The sequence below is a fragment of the Mustela nigripes genome, chromosome 10 (genome assembly GCF_022355385.1).
Source record: "Mustela nigripes isolate SB6536 chromosome 10, MUSNIG.SB6536, whole genome shotgun sequence".
In the NCBI taxonomy this organism is placed as follows: Eukaryota; Metazoa; Chordata; class Mammalia; order Carnivora; family Mustelidae; genus Mustela; species Mustela nigripes.
In genome coordinates this window covers 61,122,193-61,148,124 of record NC_081566.1, presented here as the reverse complement: position 1 = coordinate 61,148,124, position 25,932 = coordinate 61,122,193, and the positions used below count along the sequence as shown (strand labels likewise).

Sequence of the window (25,932 nt, the reverse complement as noted above, 5' to 3'; positions counted from 1 at the left end):
TTCATTTTAGCCGTTCTGACAGGCATGAGGTGGGATCTCACTGTGGAGTGTAGTTCCCTGATGCTGAGTGACACGGGGTTTTTGCTCACCTGTCTGTGGCTTCACATGAATGAGCAGTTCGAGTCACTGCTACCCGGTGGGGCCCGGCACTGCCACAGTTCCCGAGCACCTCGTCCCTCATATTTTGGCTGCCCAGGCACAGGAGCTGGAACTTAGGGAAGCGGGATAGCCCTGGGAACAGAGGTTCCTCTGGTGCCATCAGATGATTGGGAACAGCCTTGACCAATAATGAAAGCTGAATTATTTTATTAAATGGAGTATATGGAGCCGGCAGAAATGAAGATGATTAGCGGTGTGTGTGGAGTAAGGAAGAATTTGGGAAGTCAGATCTTCTCAAAGCCCTTATGCTGATCAAATGGAATCTAGGTTTTAATAACTTCAGTTCATTTATTAATTAATTTCAGGAATGTTTATTTTACCTTTGCAGACAGTGTCATGTTTCCTTCGGGGTCTGTGAATAACCACCGTCAACTGACTTCATGAATTTATTTGACATTCCTTTATCACCCTCTTGTGTCCTGGAGCTAGATTCTTGGGGACAGATAGGTCCTATTGTTCTCAAAGGAGCGGGCCTGGCCTAGTGGGGACGTCAACAACCAGTTGGTGGCAGTGATTCTAGAGGCTTGTGGATGGCTGTCGAGTCCCTGATGATGGCTCAGCCCCGGGGGGAGGAATCAGGCTGCGGACCTGCGAGGCTTTGCTGTGCAGAGGGCTCCCAGGATAATTCCAGAAGAAGCAGAAGCCCACCAAGCAGGTGGAGGCGGGGGGCATCCCAGGCACAGGAAAGAGCAACCGGAAGACTGGAAGAGGGGGGCCTGTTTCACGTGCCTGCGGGAGAGGGACAGAAGTAGGAGCGAGCAGAGCTAAAGTGGCCCTGCCATGAGGAGGGCTGTATTTCTTTACCATGTTTACAATTTTCATCTTTTTATTGCGGTAAGATAGACATAACATTTTCCACTTCCACCGTTCTCGAAAACTGCTCTATGGCGTTTGCATACAGCACTCATATTGCCCTGCGACTGTCACCACGCTCCGTCTCCCTGTTTCCCCATGTTTCCCCGGGTATGGAGTTTCCCTTCTGGAAGCTGAGATGGTTTCCTCCAGGCTGCGTTGCACCTGAACACCTCCCTCTTCCCCGCCTCCCCTGCATGGGCCCCCGCTGCTGGGCACCGCACTCCGCCCTGCCAGCAGGTCCCCAGGCTCTGGTGACAGACCCCTGGCACGATAATGTGGTCTGGAGGGCTTCATCTATCCCTGTGGCGGGGCCCCAGCTGGCAGAGCCAGTACATTGGGTCAGCCTGACCGCATGGAGCGGGAGCCTGGTGGGTTGGCTCAGCCTCCGGAGCTGGCCTGGGCTCTGCGGGAGGCTGGAGTCGGTGCAGACGGCGGCCCCGGGGTCCTGTTTGTTCCTCGCCCCCTGGCAGAGCCGCAGCAGCCTAGCTTTCCATCCCGCGGGACACACGCTTCCTCCTGGGCCTGACCGCCCCGCCCCCGACGAGCCAGAGCACACACCCTGGGGAAAAGGAGGCTCGTCCCTGTGTCCCTGTGAGCCCCTGCCCTCTGCTCTCCTGGTCCCTCCTGTGATCTCCCCTGCCTCCAGGTCGGTCTCGTCAACCCCCACGAGCACGATATCCTGGTTGTCCAAGTGAAGTGCAGTTGCCGTATAAACTGAGTTTCAGGAGAGTAACTGTTCAGCCTTGTGAGACACTTCATTTCCTTTGATTTATGGAGTTTCCGGCGGACCTGCAGTTGGAGTATTTCCTCTTGGGCTGGAAAGGGTCAGGGACACTCGCGCACACGCAGGGTCAGAGGTGCCGAACGTGAGCAGCCCATGAGCTCTTCTAAATGTCACTCGGGCGGTCCTGGCAGCTGTAACGGGGCCCATTTCATGCCTGTCTTGCCCCTGTTTGTATGGAAGCACTCCAGAGCATTCCACCCGCCGCTGTCAGGAGTGACACCTGCTTTGTCATTGCCACTGAGGCTCTGGGGCAGCCAGTTTGGTCATGCTTTTACGGGTAGGCCCGGTGCCCACAGAGCCCAGAAGAGCCATCCCGGGTAGGGGGAGGCTGTGTTCCAGGTCTGAAGAGGACATTCAGTTACCTCGTCTCTTCTTCAGATCAGGGTATTAAAAGGCATGTGTAGTCAGGATGTGAGCTCTAGAAACAGTGTTTCAGATGCACGGGCCAGGTGCTGGCTGGTTGCCTCCTTGCCAGCCTTGGCTGTGGGAGGAATCTTGACTTTTAAAAACTAGGGACCGGGCAACCAATGGGGAAGTGGATCCAACAAGAAAGAGATGATCAGCTGCTACCAGATTCTTCTGGAAATGGAGGACCTCTAATACGGTTTAGCAGGCAATGGAGGACCTCTAAGATGGTTTAACAGGCAGTGGGCTCTCTAAAACCCCCAGTAGGCTGGGGGAGGGACATAGCGCCTTCTAGATGTGGACACCTAACACTTCATGTTATTGCTGGAAAAGCAGAAGGAGGAAATCTGTGGAGCTTGTGAGTGGACTCCTGGAAGAAAGCAAAGACAAGCCACAGAGGACAGGTTCACCTGTCCCAGTGGGCACGGGGCCAGAGTCGGTCACTGGCAGATTCCCGGGCTGGCTCTTCCACCCGAGGTCATTTCTGTTCATGGAACACTGTACCCGCGCAGAAGGCGCAGTCAGGGGACTCGCCGTGGATCACAGCCAGGTCCTGCGGTGCATGCCAGACATGCTGTGCCTTCAGCGGCTGACAGCTGCCGCCCTGGAGAGGGATCAGGTGCGTGGCCGAGGCCTGGTCCTGAGCCACACGCCGGTCTGACACGCTTCTCCTCCCGTGCGTGCTGTCGGACACGCTCCGAAGCAAAGTCTGAGCTTGCTGTTTTCTTTCTCCACACGCCTACCGCTCCGGTTTGCTTTTCTTGCAAGCTCCCCTTGGCAAAAAGGACAGCTGTTGACAGGGTAGGAAGAGTGACCACCAGAGCGGGGAGTGATGTATGTTGCTGTCGCCAGAAACTCAAATCAGCCATAAGCCAGAACCTGCCCTCACGATGGAAAGAAAAACCTCTGGCTGCAGTTAGGTCATGTCCTTGTCTGCAGGCGGCAGCCAGCCTGGGGTTATCGGCACAGACTGTGCAACAGGGTAGGATTGGCTTGGATTGTGGGGGAAGGGACAGAAGGCAGGCAGGGTCGGAAGCTCTAAGTTGAATCCTTAAAATCAGAGTATTGGCCCATAGAAGGTTCTGGATTTCTAATGAGAGTGTTCAAAGTAGGTTATGTTTTCTTCTCATTAGGATGTATTGGGTTCATTTCTAGTTAGAAATAATTAGGTTCTAGATGTGCCGGTGAGGAGCTGAATGCAGTGCCAAGCTTGGCTGGGGGCATGCTGGGAGAGCGTGTTGAGTATAAAAAGTCCCAGAGAAGAGGGGCTGCAGGTTGGAGTAGAAGTCTTAGCTCTGGGTCTTGTGTTTTCACTGTTTAACCTGTAGCCCAGATGTCTTACTAATTAGGTTGGGAAATTTGCTACGAGCTGCTCCCAAGATGGGGACCCGATGAAAAGAGCTTTAATAAACTGGGCCAGTGCTCATGAAGAAGTTCAGTGAGGAAAATGTAGAACTATACCGGCCATCACAGATGTCTGCACAGGCAAAAGCAATGGCTAGGAATGAGCAAATGTAACGGAGAATGTCTGGGGATGAGGATGAGGCCAGTGTCCGTCAGCAGCGTAGGGACCCATAGAGATTGTGAGGCAGTGCCCTCCCTCGTAACCACCATTAGTCAGATCCTTTCTAGAATACTCTCCAGAATATTTCAGGCTAATAGAGCTGTGGGTAGACTTGGAAACTGACCTACGGATAAAGGAATTTGAGACTTGAGCTTACAGAGAATAGCTTAGAACTCATGATTTTTTTAATATGTGAAAAAACCCACAACAGCCCTGATCTGAAGACCGGTAGCAGCTCTTCCTAATCCTCAGTGAAGATGGAATTGCGTTTCCACAGCGTTTGCGTAGACATAGGAAAAACCTGTCAGTGGAGGTTGTCGAACATCAGAATGAGTTTTTGAGGGAAGGTTCTGGGTTTCCGATGATGTTTTGAAGGCGGGCTCTGTCTTCAGCTCGTTAGGATGGATTACCCCATCCCACGGCCATCCCTGGTGGCCAGGTGCTGACCCCGAGACACCCACCTGCCTTTACATCCCCTGAGAATCCACCTGTGGCCACCTTCCGGGGCGTGAGCTAGTTGGGACCTTGCAGGTACGTTGACCTGACTGGACTGTGCTTCTTTCTCTCCTCCCCCTGCAGTATGAGTTCAAAGCCAAGAACATCAAGAAGAAGAAGGTGAGCATTATGGTTTCGGTGGATGGAGTGAAAGTGATTCTGAAGAAGAAGAAGAAGGTAAGGAGCTCTGACCCAGAAACTAGTGAGGAGGGGGGCAGGGAAGGTGGGCGTGGGATGCCTTGTCTTTGCTAGGCCACTCCCTGGACAGAATTCTTCCTCGTCTGGTGAATGGTCTTGCTCAGGGCAGCCACTGTGTTGAGAGGCCGCGGTTGCAGCAGAAGAGGTGGAGGCCGGTGCTCTCCACAGCCCAGCGGTTCCATGTCCTGGCGTCCTGTGGGCAAACAGGGCTCCACCTCCTGCCATCCTTGCGTTTTGTCACCTGGACCTTGGAGTCTTGATCTCAGGAAGTACTTGAAATTCAACGGGATGACGAGTCAGAGGGTTCGGCAGGAGGGTGGATGGGGAAGCTTCCTTAGCAGTTGTTGCCTTCTGTCCCGAATCACCCTCAGTCCCCCAGCCCCACTGTGTTGTCCTGTTGCTGCTGCTTCAGCCCGTCTCTTGGAATAGTCCCTCAAGACCCAACCACGGCTGTTGTTCCGTGTGCAGGAAGCCTGGGCTGTAGCCAAGGTGGGGAGGGGGCAGGGGGATGGAGCCATTTGGGGGGCATTCCTCTGAGTGGGGGTGACACAAGAGAGGGGGCAAATGTCGCTTAAACGTGTGGCTGTGTTTGTGCTACTTGTGCGTGTCGTGGGAGAATGATGTTAACCTCTGGGAAAAGCTAGATGTACGTATTGGCAGAGGGGAGAGTGTATGTTTCCAGAAAGAAGCAGAAAGGGGCTTTGTGAGATTGAGGATATAGGAGGAGTCCTTTTGTTTCTCTGTTTCTTCACTCTGCTGGTATCTTTTGGACTCAGGATGGCCTTGTTTTACACATCCGGTGGCAGCACCCTCACGCAGGGACATTGTAGTGTAGAGACCCCACAAGCTGCTTTTGGTTCTGAACCCAAGATGCCGTTAATTCAGGTAGACCCTGAGGGTCGGGGCTCTAGAAGGTGAAGACGAGTATGTAGTCACAGGCGACATAAACTGGGAGAACCAGATAGTTGAGAGAGACGTGGAAGGGGGGTCATATTGCTGGTCCGAGGATGTGAATCTGCTCCGTGTCCTCCTCGCGAAAACATGGGCCAGGGTAGGACTGGACAGCACTCCACGGCGGGGGCTGCTCTGCTTCCGTAGGTTGCTCATTTTTTCTCTCAACAAATGGACGTTTACAAAGGTCTGCTATGTATTAAAGCAAAACTTGTTCTCTTATGCGCTCTAAATATCTTTAGGGGAGGTTCTAGAAAGAGTTATGGCTATGAGGCTGGAATTATACAGGAAAAAAATAGAATATGATAATACCGTTCGTAAAGAGCTCTTTAAAAATTTACAAGCAGTAGGGAATTTGTAATCTCTTCTGAAATGTTTTTGCCTTGATAAACCTCCACACTGTGGCCAGAGTCCCCATCTTGTTCTCGGTCGGCGGTGGGGGGTGGGGAGGGGCATTTTTCTGCCCCTCCCCCACCGCACGTGTGCGCACGCAGTGGTTAACCGTGGGACAGTCTTTGGAACATCGTCCTCTTAAGAGTCCCTGGACAGGTGAGTTGCTGAAGCCAGTGAAATAAATCACGGGTGATGATGGCCATGTGAGTTTAAAAGCGAGAGGTGCCCTCAGGAAAAAACACAGGCCCGCGCACCCTGGCTCATGACTCAGGCAGCCTGAGTCCCAGGCAGGCTCTGGTCTCGTGTGTCAGGGAGCTTTACTCAGCCCTTTGTGTGGCAGGGGGCCGGTGGCTGAGGGCCCTCGTGTCCTATCTGATGAAGTAGTGGTTGTGGTGTGGGGGCACTTTCCAGATTACAAGATGCTTCCACGCCCATTGCATGTGTCTCTGCATCAGACCTCCTGGGAAGGGCTTGGGGACACACGGTCAGCTTCCACAGCACCCAGTCCCCTCGGGAAATCAGCCACTCTCACGTGTCCTCACTCAGCGGCTCCCCGGCTGGGTACTGAGTGATCGGCCTTCCAGAGTCCAAGACTTAACCCTGGCAGAGCTCCAGAGAGGCTCGCGTGCAGACTTGACCAACAGTTCCTTTATTCACTTTGAGACATAGAACGGTTGGCCAGGCCAGATACTCCCGTTAGCCTGACGGGCCCGAAAAGCACGTTTTCTCTGAGGCAAGTGATGTGGGAAGGCATGTGGTTAGACATGGTTCGGTGAGTGTGGAAGGGAGAAATGGAGTAAGTCCACTAATCGTGCGGCAGGAATGTTTCCTGACCCCTGGTTCCACGATAAATGGGTCCCTTGGATGTTCGTAGGGACCTTGTTGGGCCCATGCTTCCCAGGGTCTGTTTGACACGCTCTGCCAGAGTCCGCCTTCGTCACCGACTTGTGTAGCTTCCCGGCTCGCCGTCCCTGCCCCTCCCCACTACCCTGCTGAGCTCACACTTCCAGCTGACATCATCTGTCGGTTGGCTTCCATCTCACAATCTGCTGTCGTGGGGCCTATTCTGTCTCTGCGGGTGACTTAGTAGACCTCTGATTTGGTCCACGCTGATGGCACTTTGTGCTTTGCCCTTAGGGGGCAGTCTTATTCCCCATCTCCCCGGGTCCTGCATGCGTCAGGTACCCTAAGCCACAGCATCATCCCCAATCTGCATATGACGAAACTCATGTCGAAGAGCCTTAAATATTTTTGCCCAAGATCACACCCCCCGTAAGAACACCTGTGTGCTGAGGACCTGGCAGAGAAGCCAGCTTCCTTCTACTGAGTAATGAGAGCTAAGCTGGAGAAGCGTCTTCCCCAGGGGGCCCGTGGGACCTTGTGACTCATTTTGAAACTCCATCCCTGCTAATTGCTAGTGTGGGTTCCCTCTCCAGCTGGCCTAGACAAGAGGTGATCTAACAGGTCTTTCCTCAGTCTGATTCTTTTGATGCCAGGCTTGGGAAAGGGATGCTTCCCGTCTTGTTTTCTCTACCCCTGCCTGGTGTCTGTTTTGGGCGTGCTTGTGATTTGGATAGAGCCTGTAAGCACAGCGTTCATTTATGTCACCTGGGAAGCTGGGTGCACATTCACAGTGGTCAGCCTCTGTGTCGTTTGGTTCCCTCGTGGCCGGTCCCTGATATTTGAGAGCTCACGCCACCTCGCCGTCTGCCTGTCTGTCTCTGTGTAGAGAATGGAGAGAGGCTGAGTGCAGACGTGCCACGCTTGTCTCCAAGGAAATGGAACAGTCTGCGGATGTCTGACGGCCATCCTCATCAAGGTTAAGAACTAGAACTCTTGCCCAGTGGCTGAGGGTGTAGAAAAGGTCACGGCTGATAATGAGCCATGGGCACAGTAGAGGTCCAGCCTGACATTCTTAACAGATTCCTCAGTGTCTGGGCTGCCCTCCATGGTCAAAATGTTGACTTGTCCCCTCCGCCTGCAAACACATTGACTTTCCCCAGATTAGTGTGCATGCTGGAGGGAGCCCTTTGCTAAGAAGAGAAGACCTGGGTCCTCGTCCTGGCTCTTCCCTACCTGGCTTTGGGGTCATAGGCAGGTTATTTTGCCTCTCTGAGCTTCACTATCAAGAGTTGGATCCGGGGGCACCTGGATGGCTCAGTGGGTTGACCTCTGCCTTCTGCTCAGGTCATGATCTCAGGGTCCTGAGATCCAGCCCCACATCGGGCTCTCTACTCAGTGGGGAGCCTGCTTCCCCCTCTCTCTCTGTCTGCCTCTCTGCCAACTTGTGATCTCTGTCTTTGAAATAAATAAAATCTTTTTTTTTTTTTGAAATAAATAAAATCTTTTTATTTTTTTGAAATAAATAAAATCTTTACAAAAAAAGAAGAGTTGGATCAGGTGATCACTTTGACCTCGCCCACCGAGATGCTCTGTGCTGCTTGGGCGTGTGGGTCACCTGTCCTTACGTAGGTCCTGAGAGCCCCCTGGGCTAGAAACAAAGCAGACCCTAGAGGCCAAGTGGGTCTGTGCACTGTTGCCTCCTGATTCTCTGGGGCGGGCTGGGACCTGCTTGCCTGTCTATGCTTGGTGAATAGTGGGTTGCTTTCTGCCGGGGTGGGGGTGGGGATTGCAGAGAAGGCATGGTTTTAGGGATTCCCTGCCCTCCCAAGAACTTCTTAAGGACGGTGCCATTGTGGTAAGCCCAGCACTTACTTGGGGACCTGGCCCATGTGGTGTGTTTTCAGTTATTGTGGTTGTTGGCTCACTGGATGAGTGAGCATGATTTGTGATGATGTCCTCAAATCGGGAAGAACTGAGTACTTAGCAGTTGGATCAAATGAAGTCTCGTTTGATACTTGTGGCTCTCACATTCCCTCCCTCTTTTCTGCTCTTGTCCATTTGCCCATTTGAAGACACAAGGAAGGAAAGCCTTTCCCAAGCTCCGGAAGGCCTCAATGGGAGTCGTTCACTTCAGTGGTGCTCTCAGCCGGACCTGCTCAGGGGCCTGATTCCAGGACAGACCATAGCCAGATATTTTACGATCATCTCTCACTGAGATGTAAAATAGACCTTTTCGGTTATGTTAACAAGCATCTAAAAATGCTGTCATCTTGAACTGATGCCAGCAGGTAATGAATCTCAATTTCCGTGGACTCTTGGTTGAGATTTGTGCTGTGAACCCCACTATTAAGGGGCTTTGTCAGCTCCCAGTCAGTTCGTTTTCTTCAACTCCCAGCCAGACCCAAGTAATTAGCTTTGCTGTGTATATAATAATGATCATTTATTATAACCCTGGAGTCCCACTACAGTGCTATTTGCTAGGGAGTGGGCTTCCGAATAAGAAAGATTAGTCTTGAACTTCATCCAAAGGGTTTTTCTATGAAAGGATCTGAAAGGCCTCAGTTTCATATGATATCTCTTGTATTCCAGTAACTGGGTTGGGATCTCCTAAGGCTCTCCTAACATCCTACAAAGGCTCCTTCGTTCTCATTGTGTGTCTACCCTGTTCAAGGAACTGAGTAGGATCCAAAAGGGTATTAGACATTGACCCTTTCCAGCAGAATTATTTTTAATGGCATTATCTGCACACGTGGGTCTATTACAGCTCCCACAGATGTGCATTAGAGCTATTTATCTCTTTTCCCCCATGGGCTAAGCCTTTAGGGGCAGGGACCCTGTCTTCTCTCTAATTCTGTTTCATCTGTTTGTGAAGTTAGAAGGACAGAGGGACCAAACTCATGAGAGTTTGGTCCATGGAATGATGGTAATGAGAACAGCTAAAAATAGGAGCTAACGCTGGTCTGGAACACCTGCCATTTGCTGGGCCCGTTTGATGTTCTGTATGCTTATTAATTGGTCATAACCACTCTGTGATGTAGGTACCGTCCTTGGGCTCGTTTTGTGAAAGAAGAATGAACAACTTGCCCAAGACCTCACATCCCATCAGAAGTTGACGTTAAGGTCTGAATCGGGTCTCTCTCCCTCAGATAAGTAGGTTCTTCCCACCACTGTGTTGCCGTGTGTCCACTCATCTCTTCAGGCTGCTCAGAGAAAAGCTTCTCTATAGGAAATGCCTCATCAACCCAAGGTCTTTAACTTCTAGCCTGTACTCTGTCACTGGGATAGCACATCGCAGGAGAACTAGTTTCCTGCCCAAAGAGTAGCTTTAGTTATTGTGGAAACATAGACGTCAAATCTAATTGCATAAGAAAAGTGGCAGGAAGAATGGTAGAACGAGGATTCAGGAGAAAGAACTTCAGGAACAATTGAGTCTGCTCCCATGGTTGGTTGGGTTTTGGTAACGGAGGACAGGAGAGGTCCCGTGACTGTCCCAGGGTCACCCACACAGATACTGATGGAGCCAGGACCAAACTTGGTCCAGTTTTTTTCCTACCATGTCATATTTCTGGGCCCCCTTTACCGTCTGCTCATTTTAAAGCACGCACATTAGGAATTATGTACATCGTGTGAGGATTTATGAACACTGCAGTTTTGAAATGTGTTACCTGTATCCCTAGATGATGTGTGAAGATGAGGGATTGCTCTATTTTCAGACTAATCCTGTTCTGTCTGGAAACATGGAGAACTTGTCAAACTGAGTTAATAAGGCCCTTGCAAGGTTGTGTTGTGTTTTGTTTTTTAAGAAGTCTCCACTGCTTCCAGGAGCATGAATAATGATAAAGCTTACAGACTTTTGATGTGTCTAGGGAGTCAGTGCCAATACAAGTTCATCCTCCACTTTTGGGTTCCTGGGGAAGAGCTTCAAAGATGCCTTATCCATTTCCGGGCTCTACGAGGAGACAGGACAGCTAGGATAATGATCCCAACTCTCTCTCCTGTTCTTGGCACTGTTCCGGGCAGTCCTGTCTCTGACCCAGTTCCCACATCCCATTCCCTGCCGGCAGATTTTTGGAATGTCAGAATGGCTGTAACTTTCCCTGGAGGACTGGCCATTTGCACTCATTAGGTAAAGAACACGCTTCCCCCATTCCGTGGTCTGCGAGCCCTTTACCATTTGCAGGTGGTGGAGACTGACTTTCTCTGATTATATCAGTTGGAGCGGCAAGAAGAGCGTGGGGCATGGAGGTGTACGAGTTGGGTTTCATTACCACCGCGCTAGGTGAACTTGGCGGGGGGTAGTAATGTCTCTGAGCCTTAGTATGTATCTTTTAAGGTTGTGACCAATGCTGAAAACATGAAGGAAGTATTGTAGAAACGTTATTAAATGAAAGGAAGACTTTTCTTCTGTACGCGCTGGAGAATTTTTTTTGTGAGAATAGGAATAGAAAAGGAAGCAGCTAAAAATGACTTGCCCATATCTTTTCTTTCTCACTTTGTGTTATTCTAGGTCCTCCAAAAACCAAATGCCAAGGCGGGATTTAGTGCCTGTTCGAGAAGGTGGGGAGGCCCTGGGCGAGGCCGGGGGGTTCACAGTTCAGTGGGGGGCTGTTTCCAGGTGAAGGAGAGAGCGGGGCAGGAGAGAAGGTGGGAGACAGTCTCTTAGACGGCGGTGTGCTCTGAGGAAGCTGTGGCAAGGCTGTCAGGGAGTCCTGGAGCCAAAGCCAGGTGCCCGGGGCCTCCCATGGCTGCCAGGGATGGGCCTGCCCTGGGCGTCCCTGCACACTGCTTAGCTGGGGGTGTCCCCGAAGCAGGTCCTTCACCACACTGATGGTGGGGTTCAGAATGCCCCAGGCGGGACCCGTGGTCTTACCCCCTGTAATTGCAGGTCTTGGGGCACATACAGCGTTCTCTCTGCAGGAAGTTTTGACAAGCCAGTAATGTGACTCAGAGAAGCTGCTCTATTGGTGTTGATTTTTTAAATTACCTTGGCGTGAGGAATTCATAGGAAGGGAGGAGACGTGAGAGAAGGAAAGGCAGAGAGACAGGCTGGTAAGCTCTAGTTCAGAGGCCTCCTGAAGGCTCAACGATGCTATGAGCGTCCTGGGCAGGTGCAGAGGGACGTGATTCGACACGTGCAGAGTGGGAGTCCGGCAGCGGCTGGACGGGACCCCGCGGCGCTGCCTGTCCTCTCCCCTTCCTTTCTGTCAGCGGAGCCGGTGAGGGGGTCCGTCTCCATCTCCCCGGGCCTCGCTGAGCGGCCTCACCGTTACCACGCGGACTCTCCGTGGCGCTGGGGAGGCCCCGCCTGAGCCTGGACCTCGGGCTGAAGGAGGCTGAGGACCAGCTCGTTCCGCCCTGCTGGTCGTCCTGTTAGCAGTAAACGTGGCTGTGAGGTGCCCTCTGCCTCAGCCAGGGGCTCACAGCTCGTGTGTGCACCCTCTCCTTCCCTCCTGTCTTCCCCCTGCTTCTCCACTGCACTCCCATCTGGACTTGAAATGTCGTCATTCCCGGGTCCGTCTCGGGGACTGTAGCCCATTCAGGACAGTGGTAGCAACACTGAAAATTTCCTCATGCAGCTTCCAGGACTCCCAAGATCTTTATTTCTAATCATTGAAACAAGGAATGGTTTCAGGGAGAAGCGGGAGCTGTGTGAGCTTCTGGAGCCAGTGAAACTAAGTCTGGCTGTAGGTGGCCTTCATTACTAATGTCGCTGTCCCATGGTTGAAGCCAACTTTGAGGCCTAACCGCAGCGCGGCGGTAGGTCATTCGTCTTTCTTCCTGTTTTCCTTCTCTTATTAAGAACATTATTTTTCCTAAAATGTTTTCCTTCAAAGAATATTTATTTCTGTGTAGAAAAGTGAGAAGGGGGCGATTCGTGTGTGTCGTCTTTGTTTTTTTTTTTTTTTTTTCCCCCTCTGGAACATTTGAAAAAGAGGAGGTCTGTGAAATGGTTTCAGAGCAAGAGAGAAGACATTGTTCCTTAGGTCCGCTGGGCTTCCCTCTGAGGGATGCGGTTTACGGTCCCGCACTGATGCTCACTTGTACCGGAGAATGGTCACTGGTTTATGAATCAGAACTTAGCTCTCATCTTGACCAGGCTGTACACGAGGGGGACACCATGCTGTGGTCTCTGCACGGCTCAGGGTCTTATTTGAAAGATGGTGGCCTGGAAGGGATATTGAAGCGTAGACTTTGCCCCAGGTCCTTTGACTTATCTTGGTAATTTTCTTATCCCGTCATCAATTTAATGGACATATGCAAGGATTCCTGCAAAATCTATGAAGGGATTGGACCAGATTTTAATGCAATTTTCAGAAAAGGAAAATAAGTAGGTGGAAAGTTGTTTATTCTTTGGTCAAGATATCCTCTAGGGGTGCCGGGTATCCCTTCTAAAAGTATTTTCTGAAATGTTGAGGTTTCGTTCGAAAAACACTTCTCTACCAGAAATGGGGAAAATCTCAAATGCGTAAAAAGAGAGTCAAGAGATTGCACTACTGAGATGACAGGTGTTGGAATCATCTGACAAGGATGTTGGGGCGCTGTCACAAAGATCCTTCCATGAGCAGTTACACTCTTGACACAGAAGAAGTAGGAAGGCTCAGTAGAAAGAGAAGAAAGAAGACCCAAATGGAAATAATAGCACTGAAACCTACAACTGCTGAAATACAGTCCAGGTGAACGGGCTCACCAGCGAGGGAGGTGCTCTCTCTCTCTCCACACGCTGCTAACTGAACTGAATTAAGACTGGGCAGGAATACGTGCCCATAAATAGAAATGTGATTTAATAATAATGTCTAATTATTTAGTATTTGTATTACAAGTTGCCCCAAATCAAGCCATGTTTGAAATCTGTTTTGCTGTTCAAAGGACTCCCAGGGTGAACATTTCTACTGCATGTTTAACACAGGCATCCAAATGATGAGTCACTTTGCCTTGGAAAAATCTCGGTATGTGCAGTGGAAGCCCCATGTGTGCCAGTAGGGCTGCTGGAAATACGACCCACTAGTCCTTGCTGGGCTAAGAGTATCAGCCCTGGAATGCAGAAATGGACGTGTCTCTGCCAACCTGACCACCTATGAATCAGTAAGGGATTCCGGCCAGAGGACCAGGTTTTGAGGGGGACACTGGCAAATGGTGTGGGTATAGACAAGGTCAACTAGGGTAGCGAGAAGTCTAGAAGCCCGGTCTGATGAGGACTCTGCTAAGCTGGGGATGATGTTGTATGAAGAAGAGGGCCTGGCCTGGCTGTATGTCTACATCTGGAGCGGTCTCGTTGAGAAAAAGACGCAGGCTCCTTTGTCGGTGTGTGTGCTGAATGGGCCATTTGTACATGAACATCTCGCACGGCCGAGCATGGCCATTCCAGGAAGGCAATTTTTTGAAAAACTAGTTCTTGAAGCAGAGTTTTCTTTTCTGAGACAGCGTCGGTGTTGAATGCTTGTAAGCCCGTCGACAGGCCACCTCTGTGGGCCGGATTAGGATTGACTCAGACTTCGGGGAGGAAGTGGCCCGTGCAGGCGGTGCTGTCTGCTGGGCGCGTCCGGGGTTGTGTGTGAGCAAAGCTGCTGGACACATACTGCTTCATGTCTCTGAAGGGCCTAAACAGGGACTCCCCCGGGCCCTGGCGGAGGCCTGTCTTCCCACACCGGTGCTTAGAGGGCCACCACCCTGGGTGCAGAGAGCACTCGTGAAACAGCCATGGAGTCCACAAAGGCTTTCTTGCCTTCACTCTGCTTGACCCTCTTTCATGGAGGGAAGAGCGTGTTCTTCCCGGTTGTCCTGGACAGCCCTACCTCTGTGGCCAAGGCCAGTGGAAGTGCGGGAGGGGTCCCTGTCCCTGCACCTGGTGGTGGGGGGTGGCGGGGGCCTGGGAGGGCGCGGCGGCTGCTGTCCTGGTGCTTCTTCAACGCCTGGGGGTGCTTCTCACTTCGTCAAGCACCTGGGGTTTCCAGGACAGCCCCGAACCCTCTGTCCTTGTCCTCACACCCAGTTGCCCTGGGGTCTCCTTGGCACTCACAGTTAGGTTCACGGGCAGCAGGACTGTCCTCTTGGGTAGCTACAATGTACCAGTAACCTCTCCAGGCGTGGGTGCCCCCAGCTCCCCTCTAAGGAGGGGGCTGGCAGCTGGCTTTCCCACAGCTCTGCCTCCTTCTCCGCTGTGTTCCTCCTCCTGCTCCCACTCCTCTGGAGTGACGTGTAGTCTCTTTTTCTCCCCTTGGTGATCTCTCCGTGAAATTTTGCTTTGGAGTCCACTTGTGGTCCTCGGAGGGGTGGCAGCAGCCTTGGCTCCCACCTACCCTCTGTGTCCCGGAGGGAGACTCTCCTTAAAGTGCTCGAGGAAGCTGCCCAGACTAGACAGGACATCTCCCACTTGTCCTTTGGCCTCAGAAGTCAGGCCAGGAGCGGAGGCATGTGTTTGCGTAACGATTAGTAGCTTACGTGTGCCCTGGTTCTGTAGTGAAGGACAAGCCTAACTTATTCATTTACAGCTTCTTTTATTGCAGAAAAAGGAGTGGACGTGGGATGAGAGCAAGATGCTGGTGATGCAGGACCCCATCTACAGGTAAGAGCCCCGTCCCCCGCCTGCTGGCCCCTGGAGCTGTCGGGCTGGTGGGGCCAGATAAATTCAACTAAATTTCTGCTGCTCTTCCCTTCTGGACCTGCTGTTTCTATACATGTAAGTACAAGAAGCACATCCACGTTATCGTTCAGGCTGAGAGGGAAATGCTTCTTAGGCTCGATCGCACTGTCTAGAAATGAAGGAGGATTTCTGCTTGGTGTTTAGTCCTCATCGTTTGGTGGTCATTTGAGACTTTTCCAGCTCGTGTTAGTTTTATCTTGACGGAAATTTTATAATTGCCTATCTGTTCACCTCTGTGCCTTCAGAAACTGAGTGCAGATAAAGGGTTTGTGATCTGGGAACGCAGAAAGTCACACGTATAATCCCTAGAAATTGCCTTCAGGAGACCGGTAGGATTCCTCAGAGGTTAGATGTGTGCCCCCTGGGCAGAGGAATATCTGGGGGTCACAGTCCCGAGCGCCAGGGTCCCCCTCGCACCCACCGCGCGGGACCTCGATTCACCCGCGTCCCTCTGGTGTCCCGGACTCTGCTGAGCGAGCGTCCCCCCACCCCAGCGCACCCCTACCTCCTTCCTGTTTTTCTTCACCGGCAGAATGGGTATCAGCTCTTCCTTTGGGGTTTGGGGGAACCCAGGGTCAATTGACTTGCTTTGGTCGGCAAAATGGATAAAGGTTGGGACTCCATTGCCGAGTGGGCAACATGGTGGCCCTGCCTTCTAGTCAGAGCGGTTGCCTGGGAAGGGAAATTTCCATTCACTCAAGGGATTATACGAATGTGAACCCCCGCGGGCCGGGTGTTGTGCTGGGTGATTCGGTGGGTAACTCGAGTGAGTCAGTCATGGTCCCTTACTCTTGGAGGGAAGCACGTCACTGAGACGCAAGACCATGTGTCTGACAACGTGAATTTCTTTCTCTGGGTCCCTGTTGTACTTTCATATGTTTGTGGAAACAAGTGTTATCGTGTGTTACTGTCACTTCAGGTCTTTTGCTGGTAGACTATGAGGCTCTTCCAGGGGGAGAACTGCGCCCGCCTCACTTCCGTATTCCCAGCCCCGAGCCAGTGTCTGGCCTAGATGCATCATTTAATAAACGTGCGATGGGTGGTTGGAGAAATGCACTCAACTAATATCTGAAAATTAACTTAAGTGTTACAGTGATTCACAGGAGGGAATGATCACTTTCTACTTGAGTGATAAGGAAAGGCTTCGGGGAAACAGGTCGCATCAGAACTGGACTTGCAGGATCTGAATGGATGAGCCCCGGTCATTCTCCTTTTGTAAAAGGAAGAATTTCTGGGTGTGTTGCTTTGTTTTCCCACAGGGGCACCGTACGCACACAAAGCCAGCTCATTGTGAATGCTGCTCGGGGACTTGAATCAACCTTTTCTGGGTTGAAAGAAAAGACTTTCCCCAAAGCTTTAACAACATAATCCATACAGGATATCAATTTTAGGTCTTATAACAGTTTTATTTTGAGGTGTAATTGACTTACAAAAACGGAGCATATTTAGCATGATTAATTTGGTGAATGTTGACCTGCGTTCACTTCTAAAGCCATGACCTCAGTCGTGATGGTGAGTCTCTGTCACCCCCACAAGTTTCCTCGTGTGCCCACTTGTGATCTTCTCCACCCACCTTTCCACTTTCCTGCCCGATCTCCCGACCTCCTGCCTGCACATGCCCAGGCAACTACTCTCTTCCTTTCTGTTGTTCCAGACGAGTTTGTGTTTTCTTAAAATTTTGTATAGAGTCGTGCAGTGTGTCCTTTTTCTGGGCCTGGCTTCTGTCATTAAGCATGGTTATTGTAAAGATCATTACTTGTCATTGTATGTATCAGTGGCTTATCTGTTTTTATTCCTAAATAGTGTTCCATGGCATGAGTATAACTCGATGTGCTCAGCCATTCGTATGTTGGGGACATTTTAGTGTTTCTAATTTGAGGCTATCACAACAAAAGCTTATATGGCTCTTCAATACAGGTGTGTATACGGACATACACTTTCATTTTTCTTAGGTGAATACACAGGAGTAGAATGATTACATGGTAGGTTTTTGTTGTTTATTTTCTTGGTAGTTTTTTGGTTTTGTTTTAAAAGATTTAATTTATTTGAGACTTATTTGTGATTAAAAGAGAGAGCACAAGCAGGGGGAGCAGTAGGCAGAGGGAGAGGGAAAGCAGACTCCCTGCGGGGCAAAGAGCCCACCCAACACAGGATTCGATCCCTGGACCCCACGACCATGACCTGAGCCGAAGGCAAACGCTAAACTGAGCCAGCAACGTGCCCCTATTTTTTTTTTTTTTTTTTTTTTAATGAAACTGCCAAACTTTTCCAAAGTGGTAGAACTGCTAGTGGAGTTTGAGACCTCCAGTTCCTTCATATCTTTGCCAGCATCTGGTATTGTTTGTTTTGTTTTGTTTTTAGCCCTTCAATACATGCATATTAAGATCTCACTGGGGGTTTAATTTGCATTTCCTAATGACTGATGACCTTGGGCATCTTTTCATCTTCCATGCCATTCCTGTATCTTTTGTAAAGCATCTGTTCAAATCTTAGCCCATTTTTTTATTGGGTTATTTTGTTTTCTTACTGAATTTTGAGAGTTCTTCATAAATTGTGAATTCATATCCTTTATCAGGTGTGTGGTTTGCAAATATTTTCTCCAAGTCTGGCTGGGCTTCTCTCTCTCTTTTTGAAGATTTTATTTATTTATTAGAGAAAGAAAGCATGTGAGAGAGAAAGAGAGCACAAGCAGGCAGAGCCTGAGAGAGAAGAGAAGCAGACTCGGTGCTGAGCAGGGAGCCCGAAGCAGGACTCGATCCCAAGACGCTGGGATCCTGACCTGAGCGGAAGCAGACGTTTTACCAACTGAACCACCCAGATGCCCCTTAGTTTGTTTCTTTAAGATGCTATGAGGCATCTATCAAAGCTTTCGTTCTTCCTCCTGCAAACAGGCATCCAGTGGTTCCAGACTCATTTGTTGAAAGATTGTTCTCCCTCTGCTGAAGGAGCTCTGGTGGAAATCTGCCTTCCCTCTCGGGCTAGTTTGTTTCGAACTCTGTGCTCTGGTCCGTCCACCCAGTTGCTGATCTTGATGCCAGAATCCAGTGTCGTGTTTGCTGCAGCCTAAGAAACATCCCAGGTTCGGTAGTCTGTCTTCTGGCTGTTCTTCTTTTTCAAAGATTTTTTTCAATGAGCACCAGTAAGATGTAGCTTTTGCCTTACCTTTACTTTTAAGAAGAAACATGCTTTTTCGTGTGGGGTAAAAAACGTCAAAGAAATTTTAAACTTTAAAGTTAAGTGTGAGTGTCCTAAGCACATTTTCATCCAGGTCCCTGGCGTGCCAAGGCTGTTGGACAAAACAGGACTCGGCCTGAAAAGTGAAGGCTTCGTGTTTAATTTCTCCTTGTTTCAGATTTCACTTCCTTGGTTAACGTGCTTACTTTACTCCTTCTGGTTTAATGGGCATACTTTGTCCCCCCCAAAGTTAAAAAACAGCCCTGGAGTGGTCGTACCATTATAGAAGTCCCTGTGCCTTTGAAATGCAGTTCCCCTGCCCTGGTGTCTTCTCAGTCTTACTGGGCACTGGAGGAATAATCAGTCCCCCGAAGATTTCTGATTCTAGGGGCCAGATATGTAAAATGAAAATCCTTCTTTTTAACCAAAGGCAGTAAATTAATTGACCTGAAGCCTTCAGGGGCCAGGCTGGCAGTCGTTCTCCGGTTTTTGAGTGTAAATGAGCAAACCAGGGAGGGTCCCCATAAGCTGTCCAGCCAGTCTTCAGAAATGTCATTAATTAACATGCAAGTAGTTGGTGAGATCAGACATGAGAAGAAGTGCGGTCTGGTTTGGGGACCTTGTCTTTGAGCCACGCTTTGATTTTGAGCAAGTCTGAGACCCGTTATTCAGGGCTAGCTGGGGAAGGGAGACGAGGATGCGTGGGAAGCTCTGGCGTGTGGTGTTCGCCGTGCTCGGCACCGTGGAGAACGGTGGTTAATCAGTCCGGGTCCCCTCGGAAGCCAGAACTCACACCGTGATTTAAACAGAAGAACTATAAACAATTTTTCAGATGTAACAAAACAGTATCTTTAAAATGTAAAGAGTACTCTGGGGGTGCATGGCTGGCTCAGTTGGTTAAGCATCTTGACTCTTGATTTCAATTCAGGTCGTGATCTCAGGGTCGTGAGATTCTGTGCTCAGTGGGGAGTCCTCTGCTCGAAGGTTCTCTCTCGCTGCACCTACTCTCTCTCTCTGTCTCTAAGTACATAAATCTTAAAAAATATATATATGAGAAGTTAAGAGCCAAATCTTTTGAACGTATCCCCTCATACTTTATTTTTGGGAAAGTGGGGTAGAAAAATCCCCGAGGCAGCATTTTTAGAGGCTTGCAAATAAGCGAAAAGAGGCAGCCACCCTAAAAGAGAGCGAAGGCTGAAGGCGGGCTGGCCTTCGGGAAGTGGACGATACAGTGAGTCCTCCAGGAGCTTCATCAGAGGAGGGGAAGAGTCCACTGGTCTCTCGGTAGGGAAAGAAGGGAGAACCACCATGCCACAAACTGGAAATGAGCAGCGGAGACCAAGCAACTGTATGTTTTTAAAAGCGATAATACCCCTTTGAAGGCAGAAGGACAAGTTCCCGTGGGGATTAAAATAGAAGGTTTTAAAAATGTGTATAATTTCTAAGCATTATTTTCCTAATGGAATCAGATACTACCCTAACCTGTAATACACAGGCGGCATCCCGTAATTAGGAGGGAAGATAGACTGTGTAGTAATTACCCACCACTGTCATTTTGGGGAGCCACAAAATCTCTCGGGATTCTTAAAGGTCTCCAATATCCAGGCTGTCCCTGCACAATCAGACCAAGACCTCCCCGACAGAGACGATCCTGCTCTCTAAGTTCCCTCCCTTCAAACCTTGGCATGCCCAAGTCCCCCCTCAAGCCCCGGCACACGTTCCCGTGGCTCCCTTGTCTCGGGAACGTGGCAGGGCCCCGGGTACCGGAGTCCTGGAAGGTCGGCGGAGGCGGAGCAGACCTGGGTGCTCGTGCACCAGGTCTCCTTTGAGCCTCGTCCCTCAGGAGCCTCTGCTGGGCCTCGGAACGGGAGATCTCTCCCCGACGTCTGCTGTCTTTTCTGAGCCAGCTTGTCTGAGGGATGGGAGTGTTCATGGCTGCGGCGAGTCGTGTTTCATGTAGAGATGATGCTTTTATTCCCTCTAGTGCTAGAACATTCCATGGTCAGTGCCTCTTCATACGTATGCATGAGTAGGAATTACTCAATTTTACGCATGGTGGAAGTTACGAACTAAGAGGGTAAAGGGCATATCTTTCATGCTATCTGGCTTCAGTTCATTCCCCAGGGCCGCTCTGCAATCCCTTATTCGCCCCGGTACTAATTGCACTCTGTGCCGCATCCTTCTCGCCCGCTTCTGCCTGTGGGCGCCGTACACCCTCCCTCTCCCTCGGTGATCCCCGTCTTCATGTCGCGGCCCACCGTGGCTCTGTGCCCTGCCCTCCTGTATTCTGGGTGTGGCTCCACTTGTGTCTTCCCCATGGGCTGTGGCCAACCCTTCCCCAGCCTCCCCATTTCTCCCTGCCAACATGTTCTCCCTCCTATCCTGAAATAGCCTCCCTCAACCCTGCCACCCCGTGCAGGAGCACATCTGTCCACCCTCAGCTCCCTCCCAGGCCCGGTGCCTGTCACCCTAAAGCTCCTTGCAGTCTGACTTTGATTTCCAACCCTTGGCAGAGACTGTGCACTCCGTATTTGCTGGCGCTCACCCCACCTCTCCAGACCCCGTGCACCTCCTGCTGCTCCTTCGGTGCCCCCCACCCCCTGCCTTTCTGTTCTCCTCTTATTTTGGTGTTTCTGCCTGCCTTTCCTTTGCTTTCAATCTTACATAGTCTTGTTCCTTCTTTATCTGTTCCCATCCTCTAGCTTTCCTCGGAAGCAGGCTCTGCATAACCTGCCTACCTCGTTGTGGGCTTGGCAAAGTCCCCTGAGCTTGGGAAGCCTCCGTATTCACATAGGACTCGGGGCAGCTGGGTGGCTCAGTCGGTTAAGCGTCTGCCTGGGGCACGGCCCTGATTCCAGGGTCTTGGGATCGAGCCCCGCTTTGGGCTCCTTGCTCAGCGGGGAGTCTGCTTCTCCCTTCACCTCTGCCTGCTGCTCCCTCTGCTCATGCTCTCTCTTTCTGACAAATAAATTTTAAAAAACCTTTAAAAAGAAACAAATTCAATCAAGGCAAAAGAATGGCAAATTGCATCATAGTAACTCTAAGTGCGAAGGCAGGAACCGCTGTGTTTTGTGCACGGCTGTATCCCTGGGTTCTGCAAGGGGCCACGTAGTAGGGCTCCACAGATGCGACATGACAAAGCTGGGGCGGTTGGTGCTGAAATATCCATTTCAGGCAGCCAGTAAGCTTCCTTATTTTCTCGGTGGCCTTCTGCTCTGCCCTTCTTGGCAGCCTGAATTGCAAAGCTGGTAGGTAGCAAATAGCAGAAAACTGAGGGGCCATCAGCATGAGCGAAGCTGGACCTCTGGCTTGGGGTCTCTGTGCCCAGCCTTAGACATCTTTTACACGAACGATGGAAGATGCAATTAGGCCAACTTTAGAAAACATCACCTAATTAAACTCTGTCTACCGGGGAGGAAATCACCCTGTGGAGGGAACACTAGGGGAATAGAGAAACCAGGCCTGGTCCCTGTTCCACTTCTAAGTGACTGCTTACTTTGGAATTCTGTTTCTGTTTCATTTTCTCCTCCTCACATGGGTAAAGGGAAGGCACAAAGGGAATCTGCAGAGCAATGACGAGGCTCTGGTGGGGGGGTGTGGGCAGAGCAAAGCCAGCACCCCTTCCCTTGACCCCTTTCGCTGCTACCAGGTAGACCCTGGCCCGGGCACCCGTGGGATGGTCTTGATCTTTCCCGGGGCGCACATACTTCGGAGAGTCTGATGCAACTGGATTCTGTCCCTGGAACAGAGCCTTCCTGTACATACTTGCAGAATTTTGAATTTGTGGTCCACTTTGTGGACCACAGAGGCCTGTGGTTTATCATTTCCAAGGTAAGACCTGCGAGTGCCAGTAATCGTTGTCAGTTATCTTTGAATATTTTGCTTCTCAAGCAGGGAAGCTTTATCATTAGAGGTCCTTCTGTAGGAGGATGGGGGGGGGGGGGCCTACCTTGCTTAATAATTTAGTGTTTGAGTGATTCATGGGGTTTATTTTGTCGGCCCAAGTGGCACTTGCCCATTGTTTAGAGGCACTGCCTCTTCAAACCATACCAGTCTTTTGTTGGTGGGTTTCCAATCACGTAAAGGGGAAGGGAGTTTGCATAGGACGAGCTTTTTGGTACCCTAGGTGTTTGGGGATTCACTTGGATGTGGGAGGGTTGGCACAGGGTCTGCATGTGACGCTGGGGTGTAAGGGCCATTGTGCAGTCACCCTTCACTCCAAAGGCAAGTAAAGCTTGCCCTCGCTCCAGAGCTGTGGCCCTTGTCTGATGAGTCCTAAGAGACCGGGTCTATCATCGTAGTCAGGTGCTGTCCCAGCTCATCCCACAGTGGTCCCTTGGGCATTCTACACCACACACCAGTCCAGATGCTGTGTGTAGTGCCCTGTCTCTCAATTCTGGCTGGGAAGCCCAGGGATCCCTCTTGCATCTTGGCATAGTTAGGAAAAGGTGATGCACTACTGCTCAGAAGGGTAGAGCTAGTCATGAGCCTGGCTGCTTTCCTGCTAGCACAGACCTCAGACCACGGAGATGAGCACGGCTGGGAGATCCAGAGGGCTCTGCATAGAGTTCAGGAAATACGGGAGGAGAAAAGCTGGGTTGTCTGTGAGTCCCCACAGCCTTTATTGGGAGACCCTGAGAAGCAGCTGTGGGGAAGTTCCAGCCTTTCCCAATGGCTGGTGGCCATCGTGATCAGACCATGATTGGTCAGGTGTTCTGGGTTCAGTTACCGGTCTGTCAAGTTCTTGGACGAGAATCCCAAGGTTTGCTGCATCCACGAGGAATCCTTTCTTGCTTTCAACCCTGCTCCCACGGTGGAGATCTGATTTCGATTCTTCTCTGGACCCCAGGGCTATCTAGTCCTTAAGTTCATTCTGTTTCTCTGTCTTCTGGTTCATCGTAGGAACTGCATCTTACTCCTCTTTGTGCTCCCATGACTGCTGTCTTCATGTAATTGTGCTCAATACATGTTTGTTGAATGGAACTGATTTCTTGTTAAATCTTTGCAAAATTCCCAGGAGATGGGTACCTTTTCTATGGACTTTTATCTAGGGTTGATTGGATGGATGGATGGACGAATGAATGAACCAACCAACCTGTAGACCTACGTGGAGCACTGAATGCCACCCATACCTTATTTGGGGAAGGGGATAAAAAAAATAAGAAGCTTAACATCAAGAACATGCATGACTGTTCAAAAGGCAGCCTTGCCCTTGGGAACACCGAGGATCCAGAAGTCATGTGACCTTGCTCAGTTCCGCTCAGGGAGCCAGCCAGCCGTGTTGTGGGATTCACCACAAAGCCAAGGCCACCTCTGAAAATAAACTCTCTCCTTCCTCAAGGTGGCAGGAGACGCCAGCCCTGTCCTCTGATACTGCTGCTGGGGGCGGGGGCATCTTTTTCTGTGCATCATCTCGGTCTTTGACTTATGTCTTGTCCAGTTTGTTACTGTTTTTTACTGATAATTCAAAACCGTCCGAGAGTGGATGGGAGGAGTGAACCCATAATAAAGGGTAGATGTGTTCCTCTTGGCTTTAACAATAGCCTCGATAAAGGGGTCTTTGGAGGGGAAGAGCTAGAAGAGCCTCCAAGAATAACCCCGATGGGTGCCGTCTGCATGCGAGCACATCGCTGCCCCGTTGTTTTTGCCTCATTTGTTTTGCTCCAAGCTTTTCTTGCCAGGATGTCTCCTCTCCCGTGACCTCTTAATCGTTAGGGGGTCCTGGCTGCTGGGGCTGGGGTATCGCGGGTGCGTGTCCTTCCCGGAGGAGCTGTCCGGGTGGCAGGCCAGCGGTCCCATCTGCTCTGTTGGTCCTGATGTCCAAACACGGGTGAGCACATTGTGTATAAACACAATATGTGAACACAAACCTCTATCTTTATGTTTGTAAGAAGTTTTTTGGTATTTTTTATTTTGTTTTTTAATATCAAAAGAGCTAAATCCCAATCCCTCCCAGTTGCCTTTGTTCACTGGTGGGAAGGACAGAGCCCTCAGGAAGCAATTAAGCCTGGCAGTTGCCTCAGCTGACGCGGAGGAATTGGACAAGTTCACTGCGAGAGACGGGCAAGTGCGCATAACCCAGGTCTCAGGAGAGGCTGCTGCGTCCCTGGCTGGGCCTCCCCCCGGCGCTTCCACCTCGCCCCCTTCATGAATTTCTGGGAGACGCTCTTCCCCCCCCCCCCCCCCCCCCGCCCCCGCCGCCAGCATGAATGAAGTGTCCATCCCGGTTCTAAGAAGACGGCCACCGACTTTTTCTGGCTGCACGTGCTTTCCTTTGGATGCATGTCCAGCGTCTGGGAGGTGTCCTCGCCCCGCGGGAAGGGAAGGAATTAGCCTGCAGGTAAAATGCAGGTGGGAGCCCTTAAAACAGCCTTCACTTTAACCAGGACACGTGACTAAAAAAAAATCTTCCCGAGCTCTTGCCTCAGCCGCAGACGACTCCTACGCACACATCAGGACGGCCTGGCCGCCAGGATGCCGCGCCACGGAGAGGGTGACCAGTCGGGGCAGGCCCAGCGCAGCTCGGGCGGCTTTGGAGGGAGCGCCCTCCTGACTCTCTCCCCAGTCGGGCTCTGCACCCAGACCCCATCCCCGGCCGTCTTGTCTGCATCTTGAAACGTTTTCCCTCTCTTTTCCCCTGGATCTTGCAGCTATTTCTGCTTTGTTTCTTCCTTTTTGAGCCTATAAATAGGCTCAGGTTTTGCCATCAATAGAGCGGAGGCGCTCCCGGAGCCCGCCTTCTTAGCTTGTCCTTTCCCTGCCAGACTCTTCAGGTAATAGCTCTTGGGGTGTGTGTTTCCAAAACCCCTGCTTGTTGCTCAGCTCATTAGATCGGGGCTTCTGCACCCCGCACCAAGCCCGCCCTGGCCGCCGTTGCCAGGGATGTCTGACGTGCTAATCCCTGGCTCTCCGCAGCCTCCTCCTCAGCTTCTATCCCTCCAGGGCACCGAACACCGTGGACCTTCCCTCCTTCTGGAGACTCTCTCCTCCCACACTTGTGTGCTGGTTCCTCGTGTTCCTTCTCTTCTCTCCTGGTCTTTTCCTGCTGTGTTTTTTGAAGGCTCCCCCTCTTCTGCCCTTTGTTTCAGTCAGTCCCATTACCAGGATTCTCAGTGAGCCTGAGAATTCCCTTCCTTCCCTACCCACTACGAGGAGGGATCTCCTGCTTCCCATGGCTGCCATCGCCTTCTGCATCCTGGTGGCTCCTAAGTCTGGGCCTCTCTCCTGATCACTTATTTCTACTTATCTCACCAGAAGGGCCGTCTGAGTGCTTTAGTCACCTCTCAGCGTTGACATGTTCAACACCACTTCCCTGTGCCCTCTCCTTTTCCTGCTTCTGTGTCCCATAATCTAGTTAGTGTTTTGTCCGCCCAACTCAGAATCTTCCTCCTCCTCCTCCTCATGTCCAGGGAAATGGCTCTGGAATCCATCCTGCTACCCATCATCGCTGCTGCTGTCTTAGAGCTTCCC

At 51.0% G+C, this 25,932-nt stretch overlaps 1 protein-coding gene across 4 annotated transcripts in view; it reads left to right on the top strand.

The window, feature by feature from the left end:
- LOC132025746 (carboxyl-terminal PDZ ligand of neuronal nitric oxide synthase protein-like) overlaps window positions 1-25,932 on the top strand; it is a 262,674-nt gene that overhangs the window by 182,825 nt on the left and 53,917 nt on the right. For 2 of the 4 annotated variants that reach the window (XM_059413435.1, XM_059413438.1), the window contains 2 exons: window positions 4,347-4,439; window positions 15,152-15,210. In XM_059413435.1, coding sequence (XP_059269418.1) covers window positions 4,347-4,439; window positions 15,152-15,210 — 152 coding nt within the window. Of the gene's footprint in view, window positions 1-4,346; window positions 4,440-15,136; window positions 15,211-25,932 lie in introns of all 4 variants that reach the window. The other 2 variants (XM_059413434.1, XM_059413436.1) reach the window with 1 other exon arrangement.